Here is a 24,320-nt window from a genome sequence, read left to right as displayed (position 1 = left end):
GGCCGCGCGGGGACTCCCGGCCGGGGGGTAACGGCCGCTCCCGCCCAACGACCCCGCCCCGGAGCCGCCCCCCCCCCCCTCCCGCGCCGGCCGCCAACAATAACAACGCCGCTCGCCCCCACCCATCAATCTCCCCGTAGGGCCCACCCCATTGGCTGCTCCCGCCGCCTCCTCCTTCCCCATTGGTCAACCGAGCAGTGACCCCGCCCTGAGTCCCCTCCCCACCCCCACCCTGCGCCTCAGCCGGTCTCCCGGCTCCTCGCCCGCCCGGCCCGCCGCTGCCCCTCACCGTATAGTAGGAGAGGAGCCCGGCGTTGTAGTCCAGCACGAACCAGCGGTATTGCCAGCCCTTCATGACATTGGTCCATTTGCTCAGCGGGCCCTCCATGATAGACGCCATCTTAGGCACCGAACCGGCACCGCCGCCACGCGCACCGCCCGCTCGGTGAGGGGAGCCGGGCAGAGACAGGGCGGCCGCCAGGAGGGGAGGGGGCGGGGCACGCAGCGAGGGGGCGGGGCCACAGGCCACCCTTCCCCGGCGGGGCGGGCGGGGAGGGGGCGTGGCTTGCGCGCGCAGCGGGGACGGGCGTCGCGAGGGCAGGCGGGGCAGGGCGGGGCGGCGTGTGGTGAGGAGAGCGGGGCGGGGGGAGCCGGGGTGGCTCGAGGGGTGTGGATGCCGCCTGAGGGAGCTGGTCCCTGAGGTGGTGGGGCTTCCCCTCACGGCTCAGGGGAGGCAGGAGGGAAGGGTTGAGGGATAGTGAGGTGGTGGTGGTGGTGGTGTTGCGGTTGGGTGGGAGTGGAGGGTGTGGTGACGGCAGGACGCTCTCGGTTGTGTGAGGGCGGGAGGACGTCACCCTGTCTCCTAAAATACTTAGCACTACAGCACGTTTTAATTTCTCTCGCTGTGGTTCTTGTCCCCCTTTGCCTCTCTGTTGTTGGCCTGTCCAAAGCGGCTGTGAGGCTTTACCAGTTGAGTCCAAGGGCCCGGGTCTCCTACTGAAAGGGCCACATGGCCAGAATGCATAAAAAAACATCTGTGACTTGAGATAACCATTGAAGGGTAAGGCTTATTTAAATGAGGCACAGCTTTCCTGTGGACTGATCCAAGAATGTGGAATGAATTCCCCAGGAGCTATGGACAATCGTAAATCTATTGTTCAGTGTGAGGCATGTTCTTTGGCACTGGTCTTCTCTGACATAAGTACATAACTTCAGTTGTACTTTAACATAAAAACTTTAAAGGATCCATGGAGATAGTCATGTTCCTTCCTAAGCATCTGCAATATAGCAGCAGCACTAGTGCTTTTACCATGAGGTTTGTGCTTGTCATGTAATCTTTACAGTATTCATTGAATAAATTCTTTTTCCTTTTATTTCCCCACTAGGTATAAACCTGTGTGTTTTTTCTTTTTATGATTTTAATATAAAAATCCTTTTATAGTAGGGCTGAAGTAGGTCTAGTGTCTTACAACACTGCAACTTTAGACTAAGTTAAACTAATTTTAATAGAAAAATCACCTCAGTTACCCTTTTGTGAAAAAGAACCACTCAAAGGCAGACCTTCTGTGTTTGAGTCTACAAAACAAGAAATACTTCCATGTTTCTAGTTCAGCTTCCCATTTTACACATCACATTGCTTACTAGGTTGTTACCGAGTGGAAGTTATAGCGTTGACTTTATAATAACCCTTGGAGTCACCTGGTGGTGTGTTTGTGCGTGCTGTTACCAGTTTAATCTAGCTAATGCACAATTCAGTCTTGAAGCCCAGCTTGTTAATTTTGATAACATTCTTTTTCCCAGCTGCATATGACCTTAGTAGTTTGTTTTCTTCTTTAGTTTCACTGACTAAACAAAGCATGGCTGCCTAGAGATTATACCCAGGCAAGCAAAACAAAAAAACATCGGATGGTGCCAGAACATTACTAGTACTACCATTTAAAGCTGTAGTTGGACTGGAGCTTTATGATCTCGGATCACTACTTTGACTGTATTATGCCACAAGAGTTGAAACTATGCAAAGAGCTTGTGCAAAAAAACCCTCTTGGCTTCGCTGTGAAAGGGCTGTCTGTAGGCAGAGCGTTCTCAATGAGAAATTCTCCACAGAAGAGCTTTCTATTTACCTTGGTTTGCCAGAGGCTGAATTTGCCGAACTTCGGCATACACTGAATATCTTACTAGTTCTTTGTTCTCTTTGACTTTTTTTGAGGGGAAATGTGCCAAAGACTTGTCCCCACTAGGAAGGGCATGTATTTTAGCTAGCTCAATTTAGCCAGACCTTAAAAGCCCTAGAGTAGATGGAAAAGTTGTGTTAACAGGTGTTAAAGGGGAATACTTCTCAAGGTTTCTTTTAGAAATGTAGTGCGGATATTCTCTTTAGGTAATTTGGCAGACGTCAGAGAATCGTTGTTTTTCAAAAAAACTCACACAAATTGAAATAAATACGTATGGAATTATAGCCTGTTTTCAGAATTCAGGATACAGTATCATGTAGTTTTACGTACTTTCTTGACAAGCCAGGTTGATGTGTCTTCTGTGTATGTCAGTATATATACTGTATATGGTCCATGAAGGTACTGTTGAAGGAACTAGGCTTGATTAGCTACATTCTTCTGATAAAGATCCTAGATGCCCATTCAAATTGTTTTCAAAGATCAGTGCAGACATTTTAGTTCAACAAACTGAAATCAGCCACAACTGTGATATAACCTACCTTCATATACTTTGTATATTACGTCATCAATGATTTTGAATAAAAAAATTACTTGAAATAGAAGTTAGTAAGTAACTTCTTAATAGAAGAATTTAGTTTGCTTTAATGTGTTCCGTCTGTATCCAATTTGGAACAGTTAGGAAGAGCTGTTATTTTCTGTAATTATAGACAGTTTTATTGTGATGTTCTCTGTATTTTGCAAAACTTAAATTAGACTAGTATGTCACCCTCTTTAACACTAAGTAGAGTTCTTACTGTCATCTGAGAGAATTGCCTACTGCCGAAATCAACAGAACTGGGCGGAAAGCAGCAGCTGTTACCTTGCGCTGCCTTTGTTTTATACCCTGCTCCATCAGCTGAAAATCTTGTCTAGCATCATTCTCTTGCCACATGGAGGCCCCGACTAAATTACCCTGCTGTTGTCCCAGCCACACACAGATTTCCTGACCAGCCACAATGTTTAGCCCATAAAGTGGCCTCGGGAGTTACTCAGTCCCAGCGAGAATGTAGGGGGAAACCTCAGATATGCCCGGTCCTTGCTGTGTTTTCCAGGACATCCCAACTCGCACCCTACATTTTAAAACTTATATGTTCTTTCCTTTGTCCAAGCTTGTCCAATAAATTACATTTGGGGTGTTTTGGCCCTTGCAGTTTAAATCTGTGTGGTTTCTAGCTAAGAGGAAGGTACTGCCAATTTAAATACCAGTGAAGGACCACGGTAGAGGGAATGAAAAGCAGGAGTATACTGAAGATTTGATTCTCTAAGAGGAAAATTCTTTTCTATTTTAAATTTTCCTGAAGTTATAGCTGAACTAACTTTGAGGAACCTCAGTGATGAAGTTGTGTGGCTTGTGGGTTTCCTTAAGGATGTCTGGGAGTGTGACTGGCAGCAGTGAAAGTAGCTTTAGCTTCTCCCAACAGCTGCAATTGCTTGGGGTTTTGTACAACATAAGGAAGCCATTTGAGAAGAGAAAAAATGACTGTTTGTTTCCTTTTATTTTCCCACTTCAGGAATGGGCTGGTAGTTTCATTTTGTACTTGTTCTATCAGGTCACCGTGTCAACTACCAACAACATAATCATCATAATTAAGAAATTACGTTTTAGCCTGATGGTGGATGATTCTTCTTCTGCTTGTTGGAAGCAAGTAATGTGTTTTATTTGTACCTTCAGGAAAAAAATTCCTCCATTTGATTTTTTTATGGGTAACAAATGCACTAATAAACTACAGTCAAGAAGAAGATGAAGCCTTCTGTGTCATCTTCAGTCTCCTGTGACTGCCCTTTAAAGGTATTTTCTAGTCCCTCTATGCATTTGTTGACTACACTAAGAACAGGAACAATGTCAGAGCCTAAACACTTTTTATTTTATTTCTTCAGGATTATGTTTGGTTTAGGGAGTTACTAAAAGGAAGATAGATGGGAGAGAATCACCTTTACTCTGCAAACAGTCATTCGTAAAAGAGGATAATTAAATCAAGTATGCCAGTAAGTGCCATTGTAAGAAGAATTTCTGAATAGATTTATTATACTGTCACTGTTTCTAATACAAATGTTTATGAAAAAAACCCCAGCATTACAGTGGAATGAAGACAGTTGTTGGTTCTCTGTCTTTCTGAGGCAATCAAATAATTCTGTCTTGGGCCTTTCTTGCCAATTCCTGTATGATCCCAGCAAATAAAAGCCATTAGTAATAAGTTTTCTCAATCCTGTCCATTTCAATCTAGTTTTTCTCTGATCTTAATGAATTGTCATAAATTCCTCTAGGTCGGGGATGAGGAACCTCATTGAGGGCTAAGCAGACCTTTTTGAGTCTTCTAAATGACTTCATATTAGCATACACTAGAAGAAATCAAATTACCACAGGTTGTATGGAATTAATATCCTCAGGCCTCAGAGTCCCCATTCTGTTTCTACTTACAGCTTACGGCTGTGTTTGGACTAGGTTTCACAAGAGAAGGGACTTTACTTTCAGAACATCATAAAGATCTGCCTTATTATTGTCCAGATTTTTCATCCTTTTTATGGCATGTTTAGAGCCACACTGGAGAGTATTATGATATTAGAGCCACTTCCCCAAAACACATGGAATGTCTTCAGCTAAAATGTGGTACCATTTAAGAAAGGGCTGGAGAATCTCTCTTGCATTTAAAATAGGTGGAGATGATTCTGAAACTAAGATTTATTTTATCTATAGTTATTTAATCCTCTCAAGTAGTGCTGTATGTCTGGAGGATGATGCAGCAAAAGCGCAGCTGACTCATGTAACTGGCACCGATGCTTTACAGGACTAGGAGAAGTTTGTCAAATATTGCAGTGTGATTATGATGGTATTCAGTTAAGCAATTCAAGTGACTCACTTAATGACCAAATCCTGTTACAAGGTCTACAGAGAAACACATTTTAAGGGCATTATAAATTTGAGTAGTTTTATAATAATGGCATAACTTAAATTTTGTTATGGTCTTAAAGGAGTAAGTTCAGGATACAGTTTTGCAGGGCAGTTTGACATAACAACCTTATCTGGGAGTTGCAAGAGATGTAAACTGACATTTTAGGACTCAATGTTTCTCCAGGAAGTATGTTTCTGAACTTGCTGAAGGTCTTTGCCATGTAGAAATGTGGGTGTCTTCTGTACTCCCTTTACACAGAGGAGAGCAGAAAATTCCTCCCACATGCCTCTGTCACACTTGAGATCTTTCAGTGTTCAGAGACGAAGGCATTAACAGCAATACAGATTTAATAGGGAAAGCACCTTAAATAACTTAAATATACAATAAAGGTAGTCCAAAAGAATTAAAATATTTGCCTAGCCTTTGTACTGAAGGAACAGTTTTATGATCTATTTTCCATCTGCACATGGACTGAGCTCTGCTAATCTGGAAATCTAGTCTAGCAACTAGAAAAAATGCTGGAATGAATTTTGCAGGGTGAACGATTGACTGTAATCTTTGTATTTTATTATAAAACTTACAACAAATCATAATTTAGTCTTGGGAACAACAGGTCTGATGTCTTTGCTGAGTACAAGAGTTTAGAGTTCACAGCATGCTGAATCACGTTTTATACTCCTAATGCATTGCTTAGATGGATAACGTCTCATCATTTGATTTAAGCGTCTTATCATCCTGTGGGCAGAATTTATTTAAAATTTAATGCAGAAGTCCATGCTATTTTCTCAACCGCAAATAAGTGATTTCTACTTTAGTCTCCGCAGAGACTATGAAAAGATATAGAGGAATGCTGCTCAACTGGAATGTTTACTTCACTGCAGCCTCGGTACAAAAAGGCAAATAAGCATAATCTCTTTTCCCAAAGCTTTCCCACCATCACCTCTTTTCATAGTGTTTGGCCTATTAATGTGTTTCAAATAAGGTTCCTTGCTCTTTGTAGTCAATTTGTTTTGCAAGGATGCAATAGATACACGATATTCTCACAAAATTAGACTTAAGGTCCCTTTCAACCTAGAAAATTCTATGATTCTATGAATCTATGATTCTATTTACAGAGGAGTTTGATGTGTAGCAAATTCAGCAAGGGAAAAAGTAAAAACTGATTTAATATTTTAAAGAGTATTGTCCCTAAACATAAGGATTATATGCTATGTTTATTTTCAGTAAGGAGTGTTTATCTTTTCTTTATACACTATATTTATTTGTTATTAATAGATACAGCAATATCAAAGCTAGTATTTAAAGCTAGTGTATACACATACACAAGTAGGTTCCAAAATATATGCATGTTATTAGGCTGTTATGAACAGTATCCATGGTGTCTGGTAGAGTCTTATTAAAATCTGGAGGAAAAAATATCTTTTTCTTTTTTTTTTTTTTGTCTGGGTAAACAGCAGAAATAATGTATTAGACTTAAGCATAAATCTGAATATGGTAATTTTTAGGGTACTGGGTAGGAAATCTAAGGAGATGAAAGGGAGGATAAAAGTAAAGTCAAGGAGACCTAGAGCTGAGCAATCAATCATAAAACACAAGTATATAGAATGAGCACTATCCCATGAGTGCTTCTATTATTCACTTTATTTCCATAGCTAGAAGTATTCCATAGCTGTTAAAGCTAAGTTTCAGTTGTGTCCATTTAGACTCAGTTTCTAGCTCTTTCTACATTTCATTCTGGGATTTAAGGCCAAATTGTTTCACTTTAGAATCACTCCTAGGGATTTGTACATAGGAGGATCCCTGTATACAGTATAATCTCTCACCTAACACTGGCTTGATTTTGGGATGCCAAGAAGATCTTTCTTTAGGGTTACTGTTTCTTGTATAAGGATGGGAGACACAGGGAGCAAGGTTTATCCTACCAAAAATTGGAGAAGTCTTTTTCTTCTTATCTGAGAATTAAAATAATCCTTTTTGGTGCCTGCTTAAAGGATTTCCTTCTTTCTTTTTCTGATGGAAGTGAAAATGCAGAAATTATTTTTTCATCCTATTCAACTTTCTCTCTCTCTCCTGAGAAATGGAGAAAGAAGCGGAGAATGGATTTAATAGAAGAAAAGTAGAAGAAAAATAAGTAGCCATCAGAATTGGCAGAATAAAATCAAATTGCTCCCCCGAAATTATGATCTGCACTTGGACCTCAATTTAGGGTGCAGGTGGGTGTTTTGCCACTTTGACAGGCCTCAGGAGCTGTCAGGAGACCATTACAGCTGTGTGTGAACCGGCAGACTCACGTGCAGGATGCAGCCACACCTGATTTCCAGACGAAGTGAGACTTCGGTTCACAGCAGCGCCTCCTGCAGCTTGGTATCAGGAGGAGGAAAACCCAGGTTCAAAGACAAAAGCCCTAGCCCTAGCCCACCCTGGCGGAGTGTCCAACCTTAGCAGTACGAAGACAAAAGCCTGGGACATATTACAGGACACATTCATCAGCTGTCTAGACTTAAAACAGCCACTCACACCAATTAAACAACTCCAGCTCAGGTGACTTCCGAGCTGTAAATTATAGGAGGTTTGGTAAGGACACCAGGGCAGTGTCACTACGTGCTTATCTACTCATGCCGTCTTCCATAGCTGCTTCCTGTTGCCACTGCTGGAGACAGGACACTGGGCTATTTAAACCTTTGTTATAAGCCACTACCTCTATTTTTATATTATGTTCTTATTTTCACAGATTTAGCTAAAGGAATCTATAGGTACCCTTTCAAGGAAGGCTTTGGGTTTTTTTCCCCAGTAAGAGCAGAATTTCTGTGGGGATCTTTAATGATGTTGTAGCCTAATTTTACATTGTAATAGTCCTTATTTTGCTCATTTTTTAACATTAGCAGTTTCACTGACTTTTGCTGAAGCTGAAGTTGCTCAGAACTGCTGAAATAAGCCTGGATGTCAGGGTTTGAAACAAAGGGAATCCGACCCAGCTCATGGGCAGCAGCACACACAGGGCGGGAGGCTCTGTTGCTCAGTTTGTAAGCCAAGAACTTGATGAAAATCCAGGCCTCGTTGCGTCTGTTTGCTTCCAAGTCTCAAAAGTTCAGCCTGTTATATTCGTACTCCCCAGTGCCCTGATAAACTATCTAATTTGAACAGTAACTGCAATGTAACTTCTAAGCAAATGCTACAATAACATTCATATTAAAATCTGTAAACGCTTCTGGAGTTAACCAAATTCTCTGGACAATTAGCAGAAAATGGAGAGTTACATCATTTGCTTTCTACTGCCCAGAGAATTAATTTTTTGAAAATAAACTTGTGAGAAGTATGCTAACAAACAAGTCTAACTATGAAAATAGCCTGCAGTATACAGTCAGACTTTGATTTCCATAGCATAAGCTGAAGTTGGTAATGTTTAGGATTTCGTAGATTCTTACATTTATGTATTTACTTGAGATATACACAATAGGTAATTTGTTTTAATTTACCAGTCAAGTCTGCAGTATTGTTTGTAGATTATCAGCATTAAGTCTTTCAAAATAACAGCAAACGAAAGCATGCGTTTAGTTGGGTGTTTCCAATTCAGGCTGAACAGGCCAAAAGTTGTTCATACTTGTGTATTCCATTGGTGTGGTTACATGTACATAATCAAGAACAAAATTTATTAAAGATTAAAGCATGTAAATACCTGAAGTTAAGCTCTGCTATTCATATTGCGTAAGAAAAGAGGAGGATCTGAGCTTTTCATTAGTATTACACTCTCCAGTTTATGCTGACTAGTTCTAATTACGCTGTTTCTAGTATGCCAACTAGAGAAAAGATGCAGCTCTTCTGAATACAGCAAAATCACTAGCAATTGAACTGTTGTCTTATCAGTCTTTCAGATTTTGGTTTACGTATCTGACAATTTTAGACAAAACAAAATCCTACCCACAGTTTTCCCTCATCCGACTGTCATTTACATATTGATAACATTAACCCATTCTGCCTGTAAAACATTATGTCTCCTTGGCTTTACACTTTTGGGTGGGAATATTTAATCTGTTAAATATCAGGGGTGATGTCTCATATGTTTAATCACTACAGAGTCGCTGCATTAAATTTACTCATTTCACTGAATTTCTAAAACACAAGAAGGACAACGTTCTTTTTCTTATAGGTAGTGGACCAGTCTCATACCCCGAGTATTTGTCTTGGCTGTAGAGTTCAGTAAACTTACAATTTCTTTGTGGTTTTTAGCTTGAATCCTGTATACCCACAAATCCTTAATTGTAGCATTGTAGTACTTTAAAGATTTCTAAGGATATTCGGTGCGGGATCAGCCGATGCAGTGACTGTGGGAAGCACAGGTAATACTCTGCAGTGTAACTGATCTTAGTAGTGCTTGGCTGACTCAAGTGATGGCTGTCATTTCTGTTCCCAGTAGCAACCTGGGCGTATTCTGTACAGGGAATGCTCAGACAGTGTAATTACTTCTTGGAAATGTTCGATTTTTTTTTCATCTGCAGTAAGCAATCTGCCATTCTCTGGGTTTCTTTGAATGTACTGTGTCAGGATTCCTATTGTTAAGAAATTCAGACAACAGAATACAGAGTCTGGGGAGATGGACAGATTAATAGACAGATAGAAATGTACATAGATGCCTGTGTATCCAGAGGAAAAAAAATCCAGATGGAAAAAACTGTCATATCTGTGAAAATCAAGACATATGGTAGCTTTAAATCAGTTTTTCTTTACAGTGAAGGCATTGCCTAAGGCATGATAATGCCAGCAGGAATAGTGTCTCCACTTATGCAAGCCATGGACCAGGTGTCTGGCAGGGGGTCCTGTGGAAAGGCTAGGAAGTTATTACATGCTGGGGGGAACTTTCTGGTAGCTGTTCGTATATCAGATTGTTTAAATGATAAATCAGTAGACTTCATATTCCATACATTTTAAATTATTTATTTGTGCTTAAGCCATGCCAACTAAAGCATAAGTTAAAAAGGAATTTTGGTCTCTGAGCCTTCAGGGTTCACATTTTCAAGCTTTTCTTGGCAACCTTGAAGGCCAGAAAGGTCCAATATTTTGCTGCTTTCTTGTTGGCTTTTTTGAATTAAAGCTCAAATAACCCATGTAAGCTCTTAACTCCAGAGGCTGGAGCTTTATTAAAAAAAAATAATAATTTAGAAAATATATGATAAAATCTTGGTAGCTGGTAAAACTGAACCTGTTTTCGAGAGCATGCCATATTTGAAAAGAATAAGTAGAAAGGTAGAGAATGAGAAAAGAGCATCTTCCAAGCAGATAGGTCCTGTTTAGATAAAGTAGGACAAGGAAAACTTTTATCCCACTTAACTTTTACTTTTGGATGGCATTTGAATTGGCCTTGCGTCTTTGGCAGCTCATCTGTTGAGCCATCTGTTTCAAATTATGCATGCTCAGAGGGCACGTTACATCCAGGGATACGGTTCCCCCGAACACAAGAAACTTGAATTGGATTTGCAGTTTAGCGATCTGTAAATATGGATGTGCACTCATACATCTAAATAAACTCCATTTATCGTGGAGAAATTGAAGCATTCATAGAGCTGGAGTAACCTGAGGAAGGTTGTAGGCGGAAAGCCTTAGGCCATATTCACCATCCTGTGTCCCTTGTTCAGTGTTCGGGCAGTGCAAAATAAAAAAAAACCACCCAAGGGTCCCAGCTAGGAAATTTCCCTTTCAGACTGAAGCATTCTGAATGGACTAAGAGCTGATACAGTAACCAGTTTTACAGCCCATTTAAACAGTGTCTTAAAGGGATTGTAGGGTAGAGGAACTGCAATTTGGCTCCCTCCGTTAATGAATCATCTCCAGTTCCATCACAGTACTAGAGATGAACTGGGTAGTGAATCAGAAAGCTATAACCAACTCTGAAAGCCTTCGTTATGCAAGTACATCTTGGCCAGGAAAGAGGATTTGATCCATAAACTTTAATGGTGCATTAAGTAAATTTTATATTATTTATGGCACACTAGTAACACTTATCTTTTTCATATGTTATCTGCTTTGAACATACTTTCTTTTGGAAGAATATACTGCTTGTTCCACCCCTCCCTATTCCTTCCTTTCCCCAGAATGCTGACTCAGTTCCTATTGCTCTTTCAGTCAGCTTGCAGTTTTAGGCATTTCCTTGTCCGGTTTTCAGTGGAACACATTGCTTCCCTCGCATCAGCCTTGTGCAGCTCTGTTGTGGCTGTTAAGTAACAGGCTGGCTGGAGATGGAAGAGATTTCTTTACAAGCAGTAGATACTGACATAAGACCATCTTCTCTTTATGGAATATACTGGAACTATGGACTTGGGTAGCAGTTGTGCACTTGTGTATGAGAAGGAAATTTGGCTCTCGTAACGCAGTGATGGAAGTAACGGTAAATCTAGAACCAGCCAAGAGACTTGAGAGATAAATGAAATTTTGTCATAGATTCTCTCTAGATTATTGTATTTCCTTTTTACAGGTTTTTACATTAGCCAAAACCCCAGATTGTTTGCATTATCAGCAATGTTTGAGTCCCCTGGTGATGAGGATCGGACTTAAGTAATATAGTTTATAATAAATTGTGAACAGAGCATTGACCAAATGTAGATCTATTATATTGTTTTGGCAGATCTTGCTCAATGTCCATGAAGAGCCTAATTATGGCATAAGGTTGAGTGAGGTGCTTGGAAATACTTCTTCCTGCTAGAAGTGGCACACGGTTCATTTAATCAAATAATTGTATATACACAAATTGGACATCTAAAACTTTAGGAATTTTACTTTTTGTAATATTTTTAATCTGCTCATCTGATCAAAAACATCTTTATATTACTCAATTACTTTATATATCTTTATATTACTCAACTATTAAGTTGTATTACTTTTTAAATTAGCAACCCCAAAAGAGCTACAGTAATCGATGAACATTATTTCAGCAATGTTACAAAACTGAGGTACCAGAAAGAAAAAAGAAGTCTAATTAAAATTTTGCCTTATTGAATCTTGTTAGTAGAATAAATGCTTTTCTCATATGAACAATTCTTTAAGCTATTACAAAGCTACTAGGGCAGGAGACAGAACTGCAAATATGTAAAAAAAAGTCAGCTGTATGATAATGGTAAAGGGGAGAGAGATTCTCTGCTGTTTTTAGAATCTGCCAAGGACGTAGGTGCTAGGTTTTGGGCAAGAGAACTCTTTCAGACTCATGCCATCTGGCTGGCTTTCGTCTGTGCCAGTTGTTATATCAGCCTCTGTCCTGCCTCTACTGCATTTCTTGAAGTAGGAATTAGATTGAAATACAGTAATTGCCAGTTACCTGACTGGAAACATACCTATTAAGTGATTTAGAAACCCAAGGAAGCGATCCAAGCTTCTGTGCTTGAGACTTTGATCAAAAGTCTCCTCATCCATGTCCTGAAGCAATTTTTGGATACTTTTCCCCTTCCAAGCCTCACTGGCAGCAAAAAAGCCTGGCTGTAGGTTCTGCTCCAATTTGCTTTCCAATGCACATGATGCAGTCAAAAAACCCCAAAAAGCTCCACCACCACTCCCAGGTGTTCTATCTCATTCTTTTAATTAGTAACTAGTCTTTCTGAGACGCCATGCATAGTTCCTTTGTTTCCTGTGCTTTATTTTTGCAGAAGACAGAGATCTATCACACCAAGGTTTTTCAAGGCCTGTGTCTGTGTGACAATATTGGTAACTCACTTGATCTTCTAAACTATTCTGTAAACACAAGTCTCAATCCTATATTGAGAATAACTAGATATTAAAGTTGTGATTGTAGGATCTCCACATACTGGAAGAAAGGATTTGAAATGATCAGAATTTGGTATTATGTTGACTTTTATTTGAATACAGTAAACTGTGTAATATCGTCCAGGCCTGTCACAAACTTTTGTTGTTTAGAGTCAACAGACATCTCTCATACCTGAGAATCCCAACTGCAAAAATAAGGATACTGAAAAGCAAGAAGAAAGAGCAGATACCTTTATTTATAAATACAACAGTATAGGTTTTCTTGACTGAATCACTGCTGTGTTACTGCTGCGACTTAATCTTAAAAAACAAACAAACAAGCAAGCAACAAATCAGTCAAATAATTAAGCAAATAATTTGGTCATCTTTAAGGATATTTCATGTTTCAATTGTGTGTGCAACCAAACAGGAACCTATGTTAAATTGTGAACTATTCACTGCACACATGCTTTCCAGCAATGAGATAATATTCAGTCTTTGATATTTAGCAGTGATATTTATTTTATGTGTTTAAAACATTTTTCATGAAAGAAAATATTTTAGGTGCTATCTCATTAATCAAATTACATTACTGTTATTGATAGTACCAAACTGATTTAGAAGGATGAAAAAAAAATTAATTACATGTCAATAATTCAGGATTCCAGAAAACAAAGAGAGGTTTTAAGGTAACATTCCTCAGTCTTACATGTTGACACCAGTGGGATTATATGTTTTGCACTAAAGGAACATTTTGCCTGCCGGTGTTGTGCAATAGTTGGCCAAGTAACAGAACGGATTCCTCTCCCTGCTGCAGAGCTGTAAATCAAAAATAATCCCACGTGGTGGCTTCTCGTTTATGGCCATACAGCAGGGTTGTGGTTCTGAGAAGGGGGAGTGCAGCAGAAAGTGTATCTGTAGAGATGCCTACAGAATCACACCAAATTCTCTCTGTCTGCAGAAAGAACGTTGTGATGTGGTATCTGATAGCTTTCACAAAGTACCACCTGCACTCTCTCCTACAGCACACAGCTGCTACAGATGTAGGCAAGTCATGCTTTGCTCATGCTTCTCACTCTATTTGTCAATAATTTGTGACCTTTTCCATAGCAACAATGGCATCAAAACACATATTTTAGTTAGAACAGTTTTAAATGTGGCTTAATCATGGTTAACTAACGCAGAATCATAGAATGGTTTGGGTTGGAAGGGACCTTAAAGATCACTGAGTTCCAACTCCCCTGCCATGAGCAGGGACACCTCCCACCAGACCAGATTTCTCAAAGCCCCATCCAGCCTGGCCTTGAACACCACCAGGGATGGGGCATCCACAGCTTCTCCGGGCAACCTGTTCCAGTGCCTCACCACCCTCACGGTAAAGAATTTCTTCTGAATATCTAATCTAAATCTCCCCTCTTTCAGTTTAAAACCATTCCCTCTCGTCCTATTGCTCCACTCCCTGATAAAGAGTCCCTCCCCATCTCTCCTGTAGGCCTGGATGGTTGAATCATCTCAGTCCTTGTCTACTCTGAGGGCAAAATCATCAACACCTTTTCAAATATGATTGATTTTCCACTATTGTTAAGGCTTTTGACTCATTTCCTCCTGGCAGTCACAGTACCATAACCTGTTCTGTCACCAGTGGTCGTCACACACATGAGAGAGGTTACTGCTGAAACCAAGCAGAATATGATTTAAATTTAGGAAAGTTTTTAACTACTAGTGTAAAATTAAACCTGACTATTGTGTTGTCCTGAATAAGGATGAATGTAAACGTGTGTTTTAAGTGTTTTGCTGTGTTAGTGCCTGAATCGTTGCTCAGCTTGAAGATGGGGTTGCATGTAGTAGGTTACTGTGATTTGAGAAAGTTAGGGTTTTTGTCTTATGACCAACATTATTGCATCACTGTTATTTTATTTTCATAACCATTTCCAAACCATTTTGACATTGTTATGATTGTAATTAAGACTAGATAAAAATGAAAGAAAATTGAGAAGAAGATGAGAATATATAAGAAGATAAAAAGAATTAGGAGGACAAAGAAAGGAAAGTCTCAAGAAGAAAGGCTTGCTAGTATCAAGATTTACAGTAATGCCATAAAAATGGCATCATGCCATTAATAGCCATGAGTTTGTCTTAAAGACAAACCATTTCATGAGAATAAAAAAATTCAAACGGTCAATAACGTGCTCTTTTACCTAATTACTTCATGTATCTTGTAAATCTGAAATGAACTAATAATCTTTGTGAAGTGCAGAGTGAATTAGTTCTAGGTTAGCTGGAATGCTTAGTATGTTTTTTAATATTTTCTATTTACTTAAAACATAATAGACTTGTAGTTGTTTCAGAAAGGTGAGCCATGCATTCCCTGGATTTATAGTATAGACAACTTGCTTAAGGAAAAAGGGAAGAGAAGAAACTATTGGTAGAAGCCTTTCTGCCCACTACTGTGTAAACATATTAAGTTTCAACCCTCGTTTTGGTCGAATATACAATACACATTACAATATTGATGTGTTTAATTTATAATGAAGACTGTTGCTGTTTCAGCAGTGGTATCGCTTGTTCTATTTCTGTCAGAGCATGTATTAAGCTGTACAAGGAACAGCTAAATCTCTGACTGCTGTATTAGCTGGACATCATGTCAAATTAGTGCCTATTGAAGATTTGACTGGGTTTCAAGTATGATCTTGGATTAGAAATTAAATCCTGTATGAAAAATGTCAGTGCTGTGTGGCACCCGCCTAGTTTATAAAGAGGTCAAATTGACCTCTTGTGTATATCTACATTTTCTCTCATTCTTATGCGGCACGAGGTGTAGCTCCATGAAATTGGCTCATACAAATTAGTTGGAGAAAATATGCTTGCAGTCTTAATGAAAAGATAAATTGTGTGTGTTTTAAAATGGTATAGATGGCTCTGTAGTGCTGCATTTTAAATTTGCCAACTCTTCCATCAAAAGTAATTGTTTTGAAGATTCACTTAAGCCTTGTTTGGGTTATTATCAACTGTAACATTCCAAACTCTTAATAAAAATTCAAGATTGTTCTTTCTAATTATCACATTTCAAAAATAGTTTTGCCCTTTGGGATTCTGAATATTTGCAATATAAGTGTCATCGTTTTACAAAAACAGAGGTGCAATTATTCCATACTGTACTCTGTTTCTATGTGACATGACTGCCCAATGAAGAAATTAAATTCAGATATACTCAAGTATTTCTGAACATCTGAACAAAAAACATTCGCCAGATGAAGAAATACGCAAAAATACCTTAATATCCTAGTTTGTGCTTCTTTAATACTGCTACAGTTTTGTATAAATTTGACCATCCCACAACCCACTTTAGAACACTTTCAGGGCAGCTATAACTTTGAAAGTCTGCAAACCACCATGAGGAGCCAAGAGCACAGCACAAGAGGAATTAGCAGATTATTCCTATGCAGTTTTCCTAATGATCGGTGTACATACTCTAGGAACTAGCCACCTTCCTAGAAGATACACCATAGGACACGCACATTACAGGTTTTATGCAAAAAATTAACCCATCTCCATGGAAGATCTGATGAAGAAGGTCAGGCTAAATTATTGTAATAGTCTCTTGTGGCCTTAAAACATACCAGCCTGTCATTTAACCCCACGTCTAGAAAACGTGCAGCTGCATAAAATGTAAAGAGCACATAAAGCATATCCTGGGGTGTATTTCTAGTTAAAGGCACGCCTGCAGTTGTAACTTCCTAAAACAACTTGTGTCACTAGTCCTGGAAAGTACTCTGAGATTTCTGATAACAGCTGCCTTCGGTCAAAAAAGATCATCAGAGTTTTGTATGATGATCTTCCTCATTTCACAGGAGGGATCTCTCAATAATCTTTCCCATGTGGGGAAATGCTGGTTTGTGTCAGGAGCACGGCTGTTGCTTGGCTTTCTAAAACCTGTGCAACGTAAGACAGTCTGTGTTTACCTGTGAGCCAGTTCCCTTGCATTTTGTTCTTTGATCATAAAAGAGTAATTCTTTTTCTTTTTTTTTTTTTGCCAGGATTTTGTGTGTTCAGGCATATGGTTCCTTTTGTTCTGTAAAACACAAAAACGGTTTAATCCTTCTGACATTTCGATCCTGAATTCTGTCTCTGTAGTACTGGAGCTACTAATCTGCTTTGCGCTGAAATTCCAGAAAGTTGGGTACGTTATTTCATGTTCAGGTATGCAGGAGGCAGGAGTGAGTCATTCCCCTAGTCAGCTTCCCGAGCGTTCATGGGCTGTAATAATGCTTTTCCTAGAACAAGCAGAACAAGTCATGCTAAATGCCTACGTGTTGTTTTGGAAAAAGAAATAATGGGCTTCCTGTGTGCTGATCCATAATGTAAACAAAGCTATAATAAAGGAAGGGATGGACACTTAGGATGTTATTTCCAGGGAGACTAGTGGATGTGATTAAAATGTTATTAGCTTTACTAACAAAGATATTTGGTGATCATAAGAGATTTATAAAGCACAGAGGTCATGGGTGTCTGCTTCTGACCTGTACAAGGCCTTTCTACGCTGTCTTGCTGCAGCACAGGTTTCAAATTCAAGTCAACTGGGCTGGAACAAGTCACTTTATACACTTAGGCGGTATCTTACAGGGGGGATTTGCACCAAAACGGTTATGCTGTTGCTATTGTAGCTGCACTGGTGCAAGCCCCATTCTTCCCAAGCCGTTTGGCTGGTTTTTTTATTTGATTTATTTGATTTATTCATAGTCACTTGTTTGTCCAGTGTAGGCTTAACCTTGTGCATTGTACTTTTAAAGAAACAATAAAGAACGCTGAGATCTGGTACGCATTTGCCAAAATGTCAGTACTTAGAGTCATAGAAAATCCTATTATACTTACAAATAATACTGTTCTCTGTGTCCTTTTGGTATCAAAAGTGTCCTGTACTAGAGGATCTTCTTATGACAAATAGATCAACATGTAGCAGTTATTACAGACAAATGCATTTCCTGCAGGAGAATTCATGTAGAATGTTAGAAGATAGAAAATGAAACTGTTATTTTTTTACCTAGTTCATTGACCTTTTGATTTTCTTATGTTCTTAACAAGCTTTCCCAAAAGCCCAGCACACAATCCCACCGCCCCTTCAACATCTACACAATTCTCAGTGCAGGAGATACTGCAAAAGGCCAAGATTCATGGAGTCAGCAAAGGGAGAGATAGAAAAACAAGGTTTCCTCTGAGGAGCAAACAAGGAGAGAGGTACATTTTCTAACTCCCTCAGCTCCAGATTTGAGGAGCTCTTCCACCCTGGCCAAGCACTCGTGAGCTGCTCTTGGCTAAGTCAAGAAAGTAGTTAGAGGACATTGGTTTGCAAACTTGACAAAGGTTTCAGGTAAACTTTAGTAGCCCTAATTTTTCTCTTGCCAGAAAATAAGTATGAAGTCCAGTTTTATGACCTTAGGAGATGACATTTCAATTCCAGCTTAGAAGCAGAGAGCTATTTCCTTCTGGGAGCTCTCATTCTAGGTTCATACAAATCTGCCGTACAGCAGTTCGTTGTCAGCAGGCTGCCAAGTGCTGTTGTGATTATTACAGAGATGTCTGAGGCCGTGAGCTGGCTGTTTTAACTCAGGTGGTTGAAGGCATGCAGGACGATATTTGTCTGTGGGAGGTCCAGAACACTCAACAACAGCCAAGTTTTACATGACCACACCAATCCGTTGATTGAATAGAACTCATTATTATTTTAATTTGCAGAGGCCACGGTGATTACCTTGAGCGATCCTTGCATGCTGACTGTGGGCAGAGTGGTCATGCATGATGACCACGTGTTTTGAAAGCCTGTGCACCTCTCAGGGGAGCCAAGCGTGCTCTATGCATGGCCAGGGCATGAAGATTCGTAACCACGCTCCTGGCACTGCCTCCTTCCTAAGCAGCGAGTGCAGCTCATAGGCATAGCTCAACAGCAATGGGAAAAGGCTCTGGATCAGGCAGACTGATGCGCACGTCACAGTTTGACGGAGCAAAATGGTGCCTTGTAGTTTATTTTCTAAACCAGAGGCTTCAGGAAGGTGAGGCCCCCAGGGGCTGTCACTGGGCCAGGGCAGACATACCTCCTGGACAGCATGTTCTGCTCAGAGGGGACACGGGACATTTAATGTGCTCTGGGTGAGGCTGCCCTAGGTGAAGGGCTCTGTTGGGAGAGGTGAGTACCCATAAAAGTCCCTCGTGTTCCTTCACTCTACACCCTTATTTCAGTAGCCTTGCTGCAGCTGTGGGTCTAGTCCTGGACCAGATGGGAAACGCTTGATGCAATACCCAGCAGAGAGAAGGGGAACAGCAGCGAGGACACATCTGCCGAGTCAGACAGCCGGTACGCAAAGTCCTGCTCGCAACAGCTCTCAACATCAAGCCTCTAATTCCAGAGCCAGGTCCCATTACACTGTTTTGCGTTTTCCTTCTATTTGCAAGGAGAAGACATCAGCTTGGGTGTAACCTCTCTCCTAAGAGGCCACCAGTCTGCTGCCAAGCTGTAGCTCTTCTCCTCACCCAGGGAGATACTGAGAGAAGGGAAAAACAACTGATGGAACAAGGGGCATCCACGCGAGATCACGGCAGCTGATGGAAACCCAGGCCCTCCAAACCTCTACTGAGGGGCCCCCTCCCAAATACTGATGGGCTCAAATACTGCTGTCCCCAGGAGACACAGCTGTACTTTTACAGTCTTTAATTTCCAGGTATTAATTATTGTGGGGTTGTATTCCAATTTTAATCAGAGAAGAAAAAAAATCAACATAGAAGTGTAGCCTGTGCTATTTTCTAGGGATTTTACTTGGGAGGAATTGAGTGTCAGGTGGAGTAGAGGTGTGACAGCGAGTGTGCGAAGTGTGAATATTTTTATACATCTATTCTATTTGCTTTTTATATTATTCCCCTCCATATCTTCTTTTCCTTGCTGAAATGATGACTGAGAAAGGAGGGGGGTGTGTAAAGCAGAGCTTCTGTAAAACCTTTGTTAAAGGATAGGTGGGAAGGAGGGATCCCACGTGTTTCATGAGAGCTGCTGGGAGGTAGCAGCTCAGGATGACAGCCAGCTGAGCAACGCCAGAATGCAGAGGTGGGGCAGGAGCGTCAGCACAAGCACGAAACTGAGCCGAAGAGGACAAAAAATATAAAATATATAAATGCAGAGCGGTGGAGAATTAAGCACAGAGAAAGAAAACAAAGCAGATCGTGGAGCCTTTCTGATAAACAAGTATGACTCCTGGTAATTTCCTCTTATCGGTGCCAACGTGCATTTCAAGTTTAAATTTGTGCCTAATCCATCTGGGGATAAAGTAAAAAAAAAAAAAAAAAAGGGATGTTTTGCCTCCACCCTCCGTGACTGACGCAGGATGTGGTAGCGCAAAGAGCTCGGAATAGCAGTAGAAATTGCCGGTGTGTGGGCGGGAGCAGGTACGGGAGGGTCAGTTCGTGCTCCCCTGTGCCCTGGCTCTCCCGTGGCAGAGGGAGATTTGCCGGGGCGAAGCTGGATCCCTGGGTGGGAGAAGGAACAGGGGAATGAGCGGTGACGGGAATATGGCTTTCAGCCACTTTGTGCATGGTTGTTTCTCAGCGGTTAGGAGAACATGGGGCAGGTTTGTTCCCACTCCAGCCTGCTCCTCTTTCTCTTGCTGCCTGTTGTCTAACGGTTTCTCCTGTCGTAAGGCTTGCCCGGCCCCTTTCTTCTGCTTTTGTCCCCGAGAAGACCCACTGTTCCCTGCTTTGTTCCTCCTAGGGGAGGAGGACGTGCATGACCAGCGGTTGCCTGGGAAGGCAGATAATTTCCTGCGAGGGAAGAGAGGTCTGGGGGAGAGAGGCAGGAGGCCAAGTCCAGGGCTGCCCCTCGCTGGTGCTGAGCCAGGAGAGGACATGTTGGGTCAGGACGTCCTGCCGGGCTCAGCCCCGCTTCCTCCCGGGCCCTCTGCCCAGTTCTGTTGCAAGCGAGTCCAGACCTGATGCACCTCCTGTTTTGGGACTTCCCCCACTTGTGTCATGACTCGGCTGGGGGACCGTCACCCTGCAAAATGCTCGAAGCACCTGCAGCAGAAGCAGGGCCAACGGAGAAGGTGAGGGAAAGGCCAGGAACTGGGAGCGGGGGTCTTGGCCACCGTGTCAGGCCAAGAACTCCGGCTCCGGGTTTTTGTTGCAGCTGCCTGGAGCGGGCTCCGGCTCCGGCGCGCCCTGCTCCGGCGCCCGGTTTTGCTTGCGGCTGCCGTGTGCCGCCGGAGGAGGCTCCGGCTCCGGCCGGGCCGGGCGGACGGGGATCCGGTGCCGGGTTTTGGCCGGTGCCGGCTGGGGAAGTTGCTGAAGTTGGGCCGCGAGTGGCGGGGCCGCGGCGCGTCCTTCCTGCGGCCCGGCCGGTGCATGATGGAAGCAGCATGGCCGCCCACCTCTCCCTCACACAGGTACAGCCCGACCCGCCGCCGACTCGCCCGGAGCGGGCTCCCGGGGTTTGGGGCGAGGCGGGGGGTGAGAGCGTTGGGAACCGGAGCGGGGCCTGAGGATGGCGGGGGCCGCCTGGACGCCGCCGGGGAGCGGCTGGGTGCTGCCCACAGGGCTTTGTGTGTGGCCGCCGCCGCCCTAACGGCCGCCGCCGCTGTCAGGTGGTGGGTGAGGCGCAGGGGAGGGGTCCGTGAGGGGACCCCCGAGCCGCGACCCCGGGGCTGAAGCGAGATCCCGGCCGGCCGCAGGTGCCTCCGTCCCGGGGCTGAGGCGGGGGGGAGGAGGGACCCGGCCTGCCGGGGCGGGCAGCGCCGCCGAGGTCTGGGCTGCGGCGGCTGTAATCGCGGTCGGTCTTTTGTCTTCTGTAAAGACACGGGTTTGAAGAGCTACAACGACAAAAAGCCCAACCCGCCCCGTAGGTTTCTGGAGGCAGGTGGTGAGCTGGGAGGCGAGGGGAGGGTTGGAAAGGCGATAGCCCGGGGTCAGGTAACTCGGTGCGGGCCCGGCCTCCCTGCCCGCTCCCCGGGGCGAGGCGAAGGGGCAGCCGGCGAGGTTAGCTCGGGAGGGAGAGCTCAGTGTCTTGCTCTGACAGAAACCTCACTCCAGAGAGATCGCTTGGAAGTCATTTTACTTTTTGTTTTGTTTTGTTTCTGTGGTGGGCCCCGTGGCGTGGGGACACCGTTTGTGCCCGGACAGGTGCCTCGTAGTGAAGAGCTCTGCCCCTCTTAAAACTTGCTGCTCTGTAGATCTCACGTTGCCTAAGTCTTGTTTGTGTGTTTTTTCCTGGTGGAAGTAGAATTGCTTCATACTGTTGGGGTTACCTCTTTTTCCCTAGGGATTTGATAGGTAATAAACTACGCTTTTGGGGATTTCTTTGTTTTGTTTATTAGGGACGTGAGAAATTAGTATTCCTGCCCGAGGTGGGCCTGTTGGTGCACACGCTCCTGCCTTGGGACGCTTCAATCCGATAATCAATTGTCACATTTGCAGAAAGTAAAGCTGGTAAATAAGCATGAATCACTAAAACACATATAAGTAAACTTCAAAAGTTGGCAGTAAGACTACTCAATTTGCAGTTACTTATGTAGTTGACTTCTGAAAAAAATCATCAACTACTGCAAGGAAAGAAAGGAGGATAGTTTAGTGAAAAGGTGAACTCCAAATACATGGAGAAAATAAATGTCTTTAAAGGTCTAAAGATCTGTAGTTATGAAGTAGTACCTTCTGTGAAAGCTTGCTTTAATATTAACAGTGTTAGGTTAGCCTTTTCTGTATCTCTTTTTCAACAGTCTTCAAGCCAAAGAAAAATTTTTTTTCTTTTTATTGAAGAGGAAAACACTTTTCATAGAGCAGTAGCCTTAATTCTGCTGGTCTAAAGGCATGGGCTATTCTGGGTCTTTATTTGGAGAGAGGGGAGGAGCGTCTGCTCTAGTGCATTCTAAAGCAAGACATTATTGCTTACAGGCTGTGTAATCCTTTCATTGTAGAATTTATTTACTTTTTTTGGTCACATGGAAGGGGGACTAAATACAAATTTGATAATGTTGACAGAAGCAGAAAAATCATCAGTATCCTTAAAACCATTGTGACTACAGCTTACATCAGTGGTTAAATTGAGGAAGCTATTTCTGTTGTTGTTGACCACTTGTGTGGGTGTTGGTTTTTTTTTTCTTTGGGTTTTTTTTTTTTTTTTGGTATTGCATAAGGATCATCTTAGAAACTAACAAGACTAAAGATAACTTCTTCAATGTAGGCTCTAACTTTTGGAATTTCAGGGCTATGAAAAATCATAACAGTGTTCTAAATCTGTTTAGATGAGCATGAGGAAGTGAAAATGACGGTATGGGGGGTGGTGCAGGGGTGGTGTACAGTTACTCGCCGCTGTTAGATCAGTTACTAACAGCAGCAATAAAAAGTATGCAGATTGGTACTTTCTGCTGTAGCCCGTGTGCAGAGAAGAAGAGGTATATTAACCTGCAGTCAAGCTTACAATTGTGTCAAATATTTTTTTCTCCTTCCCGTTTTCGCTTTGACTGTGATTTAATATAGCTAGAAAGTAGGGTATTTCCAAATGAGATGAGGGTATTTTCAGATGTCTTTGCAGCTGCAGTGTCTGAGAGGGCTGGGCATTCTTTATTTGAATACCAAAGCGCTGTTTAAGTAATTTGAAACTTTTTGGTGATAATTGTATTTTGTTGGCTGATTAGTAAAAGTATTTCAGGCCTGCTAGCTGTAGTGAAATTTATTACACCAGGTATGCTTGAAAGAGCTTTGCAAACAGAAGGTGATTATCTCCCTCTTCTCTCCCCAATTTAGTAATAATCTGAAGTGTCTTTTATCTCCCCATTTTGAACTCATTCTGCAACATCTTGTTGCCACTTGCATTTGCTCACCAAGTGTTATGGTCTGAGCATAACTGTGAATTTCATAGGGAACTTCTAAGGAAGCTTCTACCAAGTGAATGTTTTGTTGTGGTTGCCTTTAGTTTGGAATCAAGCTAGCAACATCAATGGGAAGGAACTGTTCCTATCTCACAAATTGTCATCCCGTGTTGAAAAACTCAAATTAAGCTGTAGCCAATATGAGGAGTTGCATTTTTGACCTTCCAAGGATGGTCGCTTATCTGGCCTGCTTAATTCATGGAGTGAATTAAGGGAGTTCAGGGAGGAAGAAAGAACAGAAATCTGAAGATGCAGAAAATCTGCATCTTGAGAGTGGGGAAGATGTGTTTGTTGAAAGCTGGTGTAATACAGATGTTCAAAGACTTCTTGTTGCTCTTGAAAATTAAACTTGTGGTTTATTCTGAAAAACTGCCTATGTGTGATGGAGGAGGAAACTCACCGTTTGGGGTAGGACTGTAAAGAAATATTTAGGCAGAATGTGAAGATAACTTTTTGTGTTTGTTTCCCTGATGTCGTGAAATAGTGTTTGTGAAAAGTGGTAGTCATCTTAAAATGTAGTTGTGGGCTGCTTGGGTAAACAAGACAAAGTCGTGCAGTATGAGTATGTATCCTAATTAGCCGCAAGACTCAGT

General features: G+C 42.0%; 2 protein-coding genes across 8 annotated transcripts in view; one reads left to right on the top strand and one right to left on the bottom strand.

The window, feature by feature from the left end:
• Positions 1-458, bottom strand: part of OSBPL9 (oxysterol binding protein like 9) — a 67,840-nt gene extending 67,382 nt beyond the window's left edge. For 3 of the 5 annotated variants that reach the window (XM_074151495.1, XM_074151497.1, XM_074151498.1), the window contains exon 1: positions 290-400. In XM_074151495.1, coding sequence (XP_074007596.1) covers positions 290-400 — 111 coding nt within the window. Of the gene's footprint in view, positions 1-289 lie in introns of all 5 variants that reach the window. The other 2 variants (XM_074151494.1, XM_074151496.1) reach the window with 2 other exon arrangements.
• Positions 459-21,051: 20,593 nt separating this feature from the next.
• EPS15 (epidermal growth factor receptor pathway substrate 15) overlaps positions 21,052-24,320 on the top strand; it is a 51,555-nt gene continuing 48,286 nt past the window's right edge. For 2 of the 3 annotated variants that reach the window (XM_074151974.1, XM_074151972.1), the window contains exon 1: positions 21,135-21,249. In XM_074151974.1, coding sequence (XP_074008075.1) covers positions 21,223-21,249 — 27 coding nt within the window. In that variant the 5' untranslated portion in view covers positions 21,135-21,222. Of the gene's footprint in view, positions 21,250-24,320 lie in introns of all 3 variants that reach the window. The other variant, XM_074151973.1, reaches the window with a different exon arrangement.

This window comes from Numenius arquata, chromosome 8, assembly GCF_964106895.1.
Source record: "Numenius arquata chromosome 8, bNumArq3.hap1.1, whole genome shotgun sequence".
NCBI lineage: Eukaryota > Metazoa > Chordata > Aves > Charadriiformes > Scolopacidae > Numenius > Numenius arquata.
This window is presented reverse-complemented; position numbering and strand designations above follow the sequence as displayed.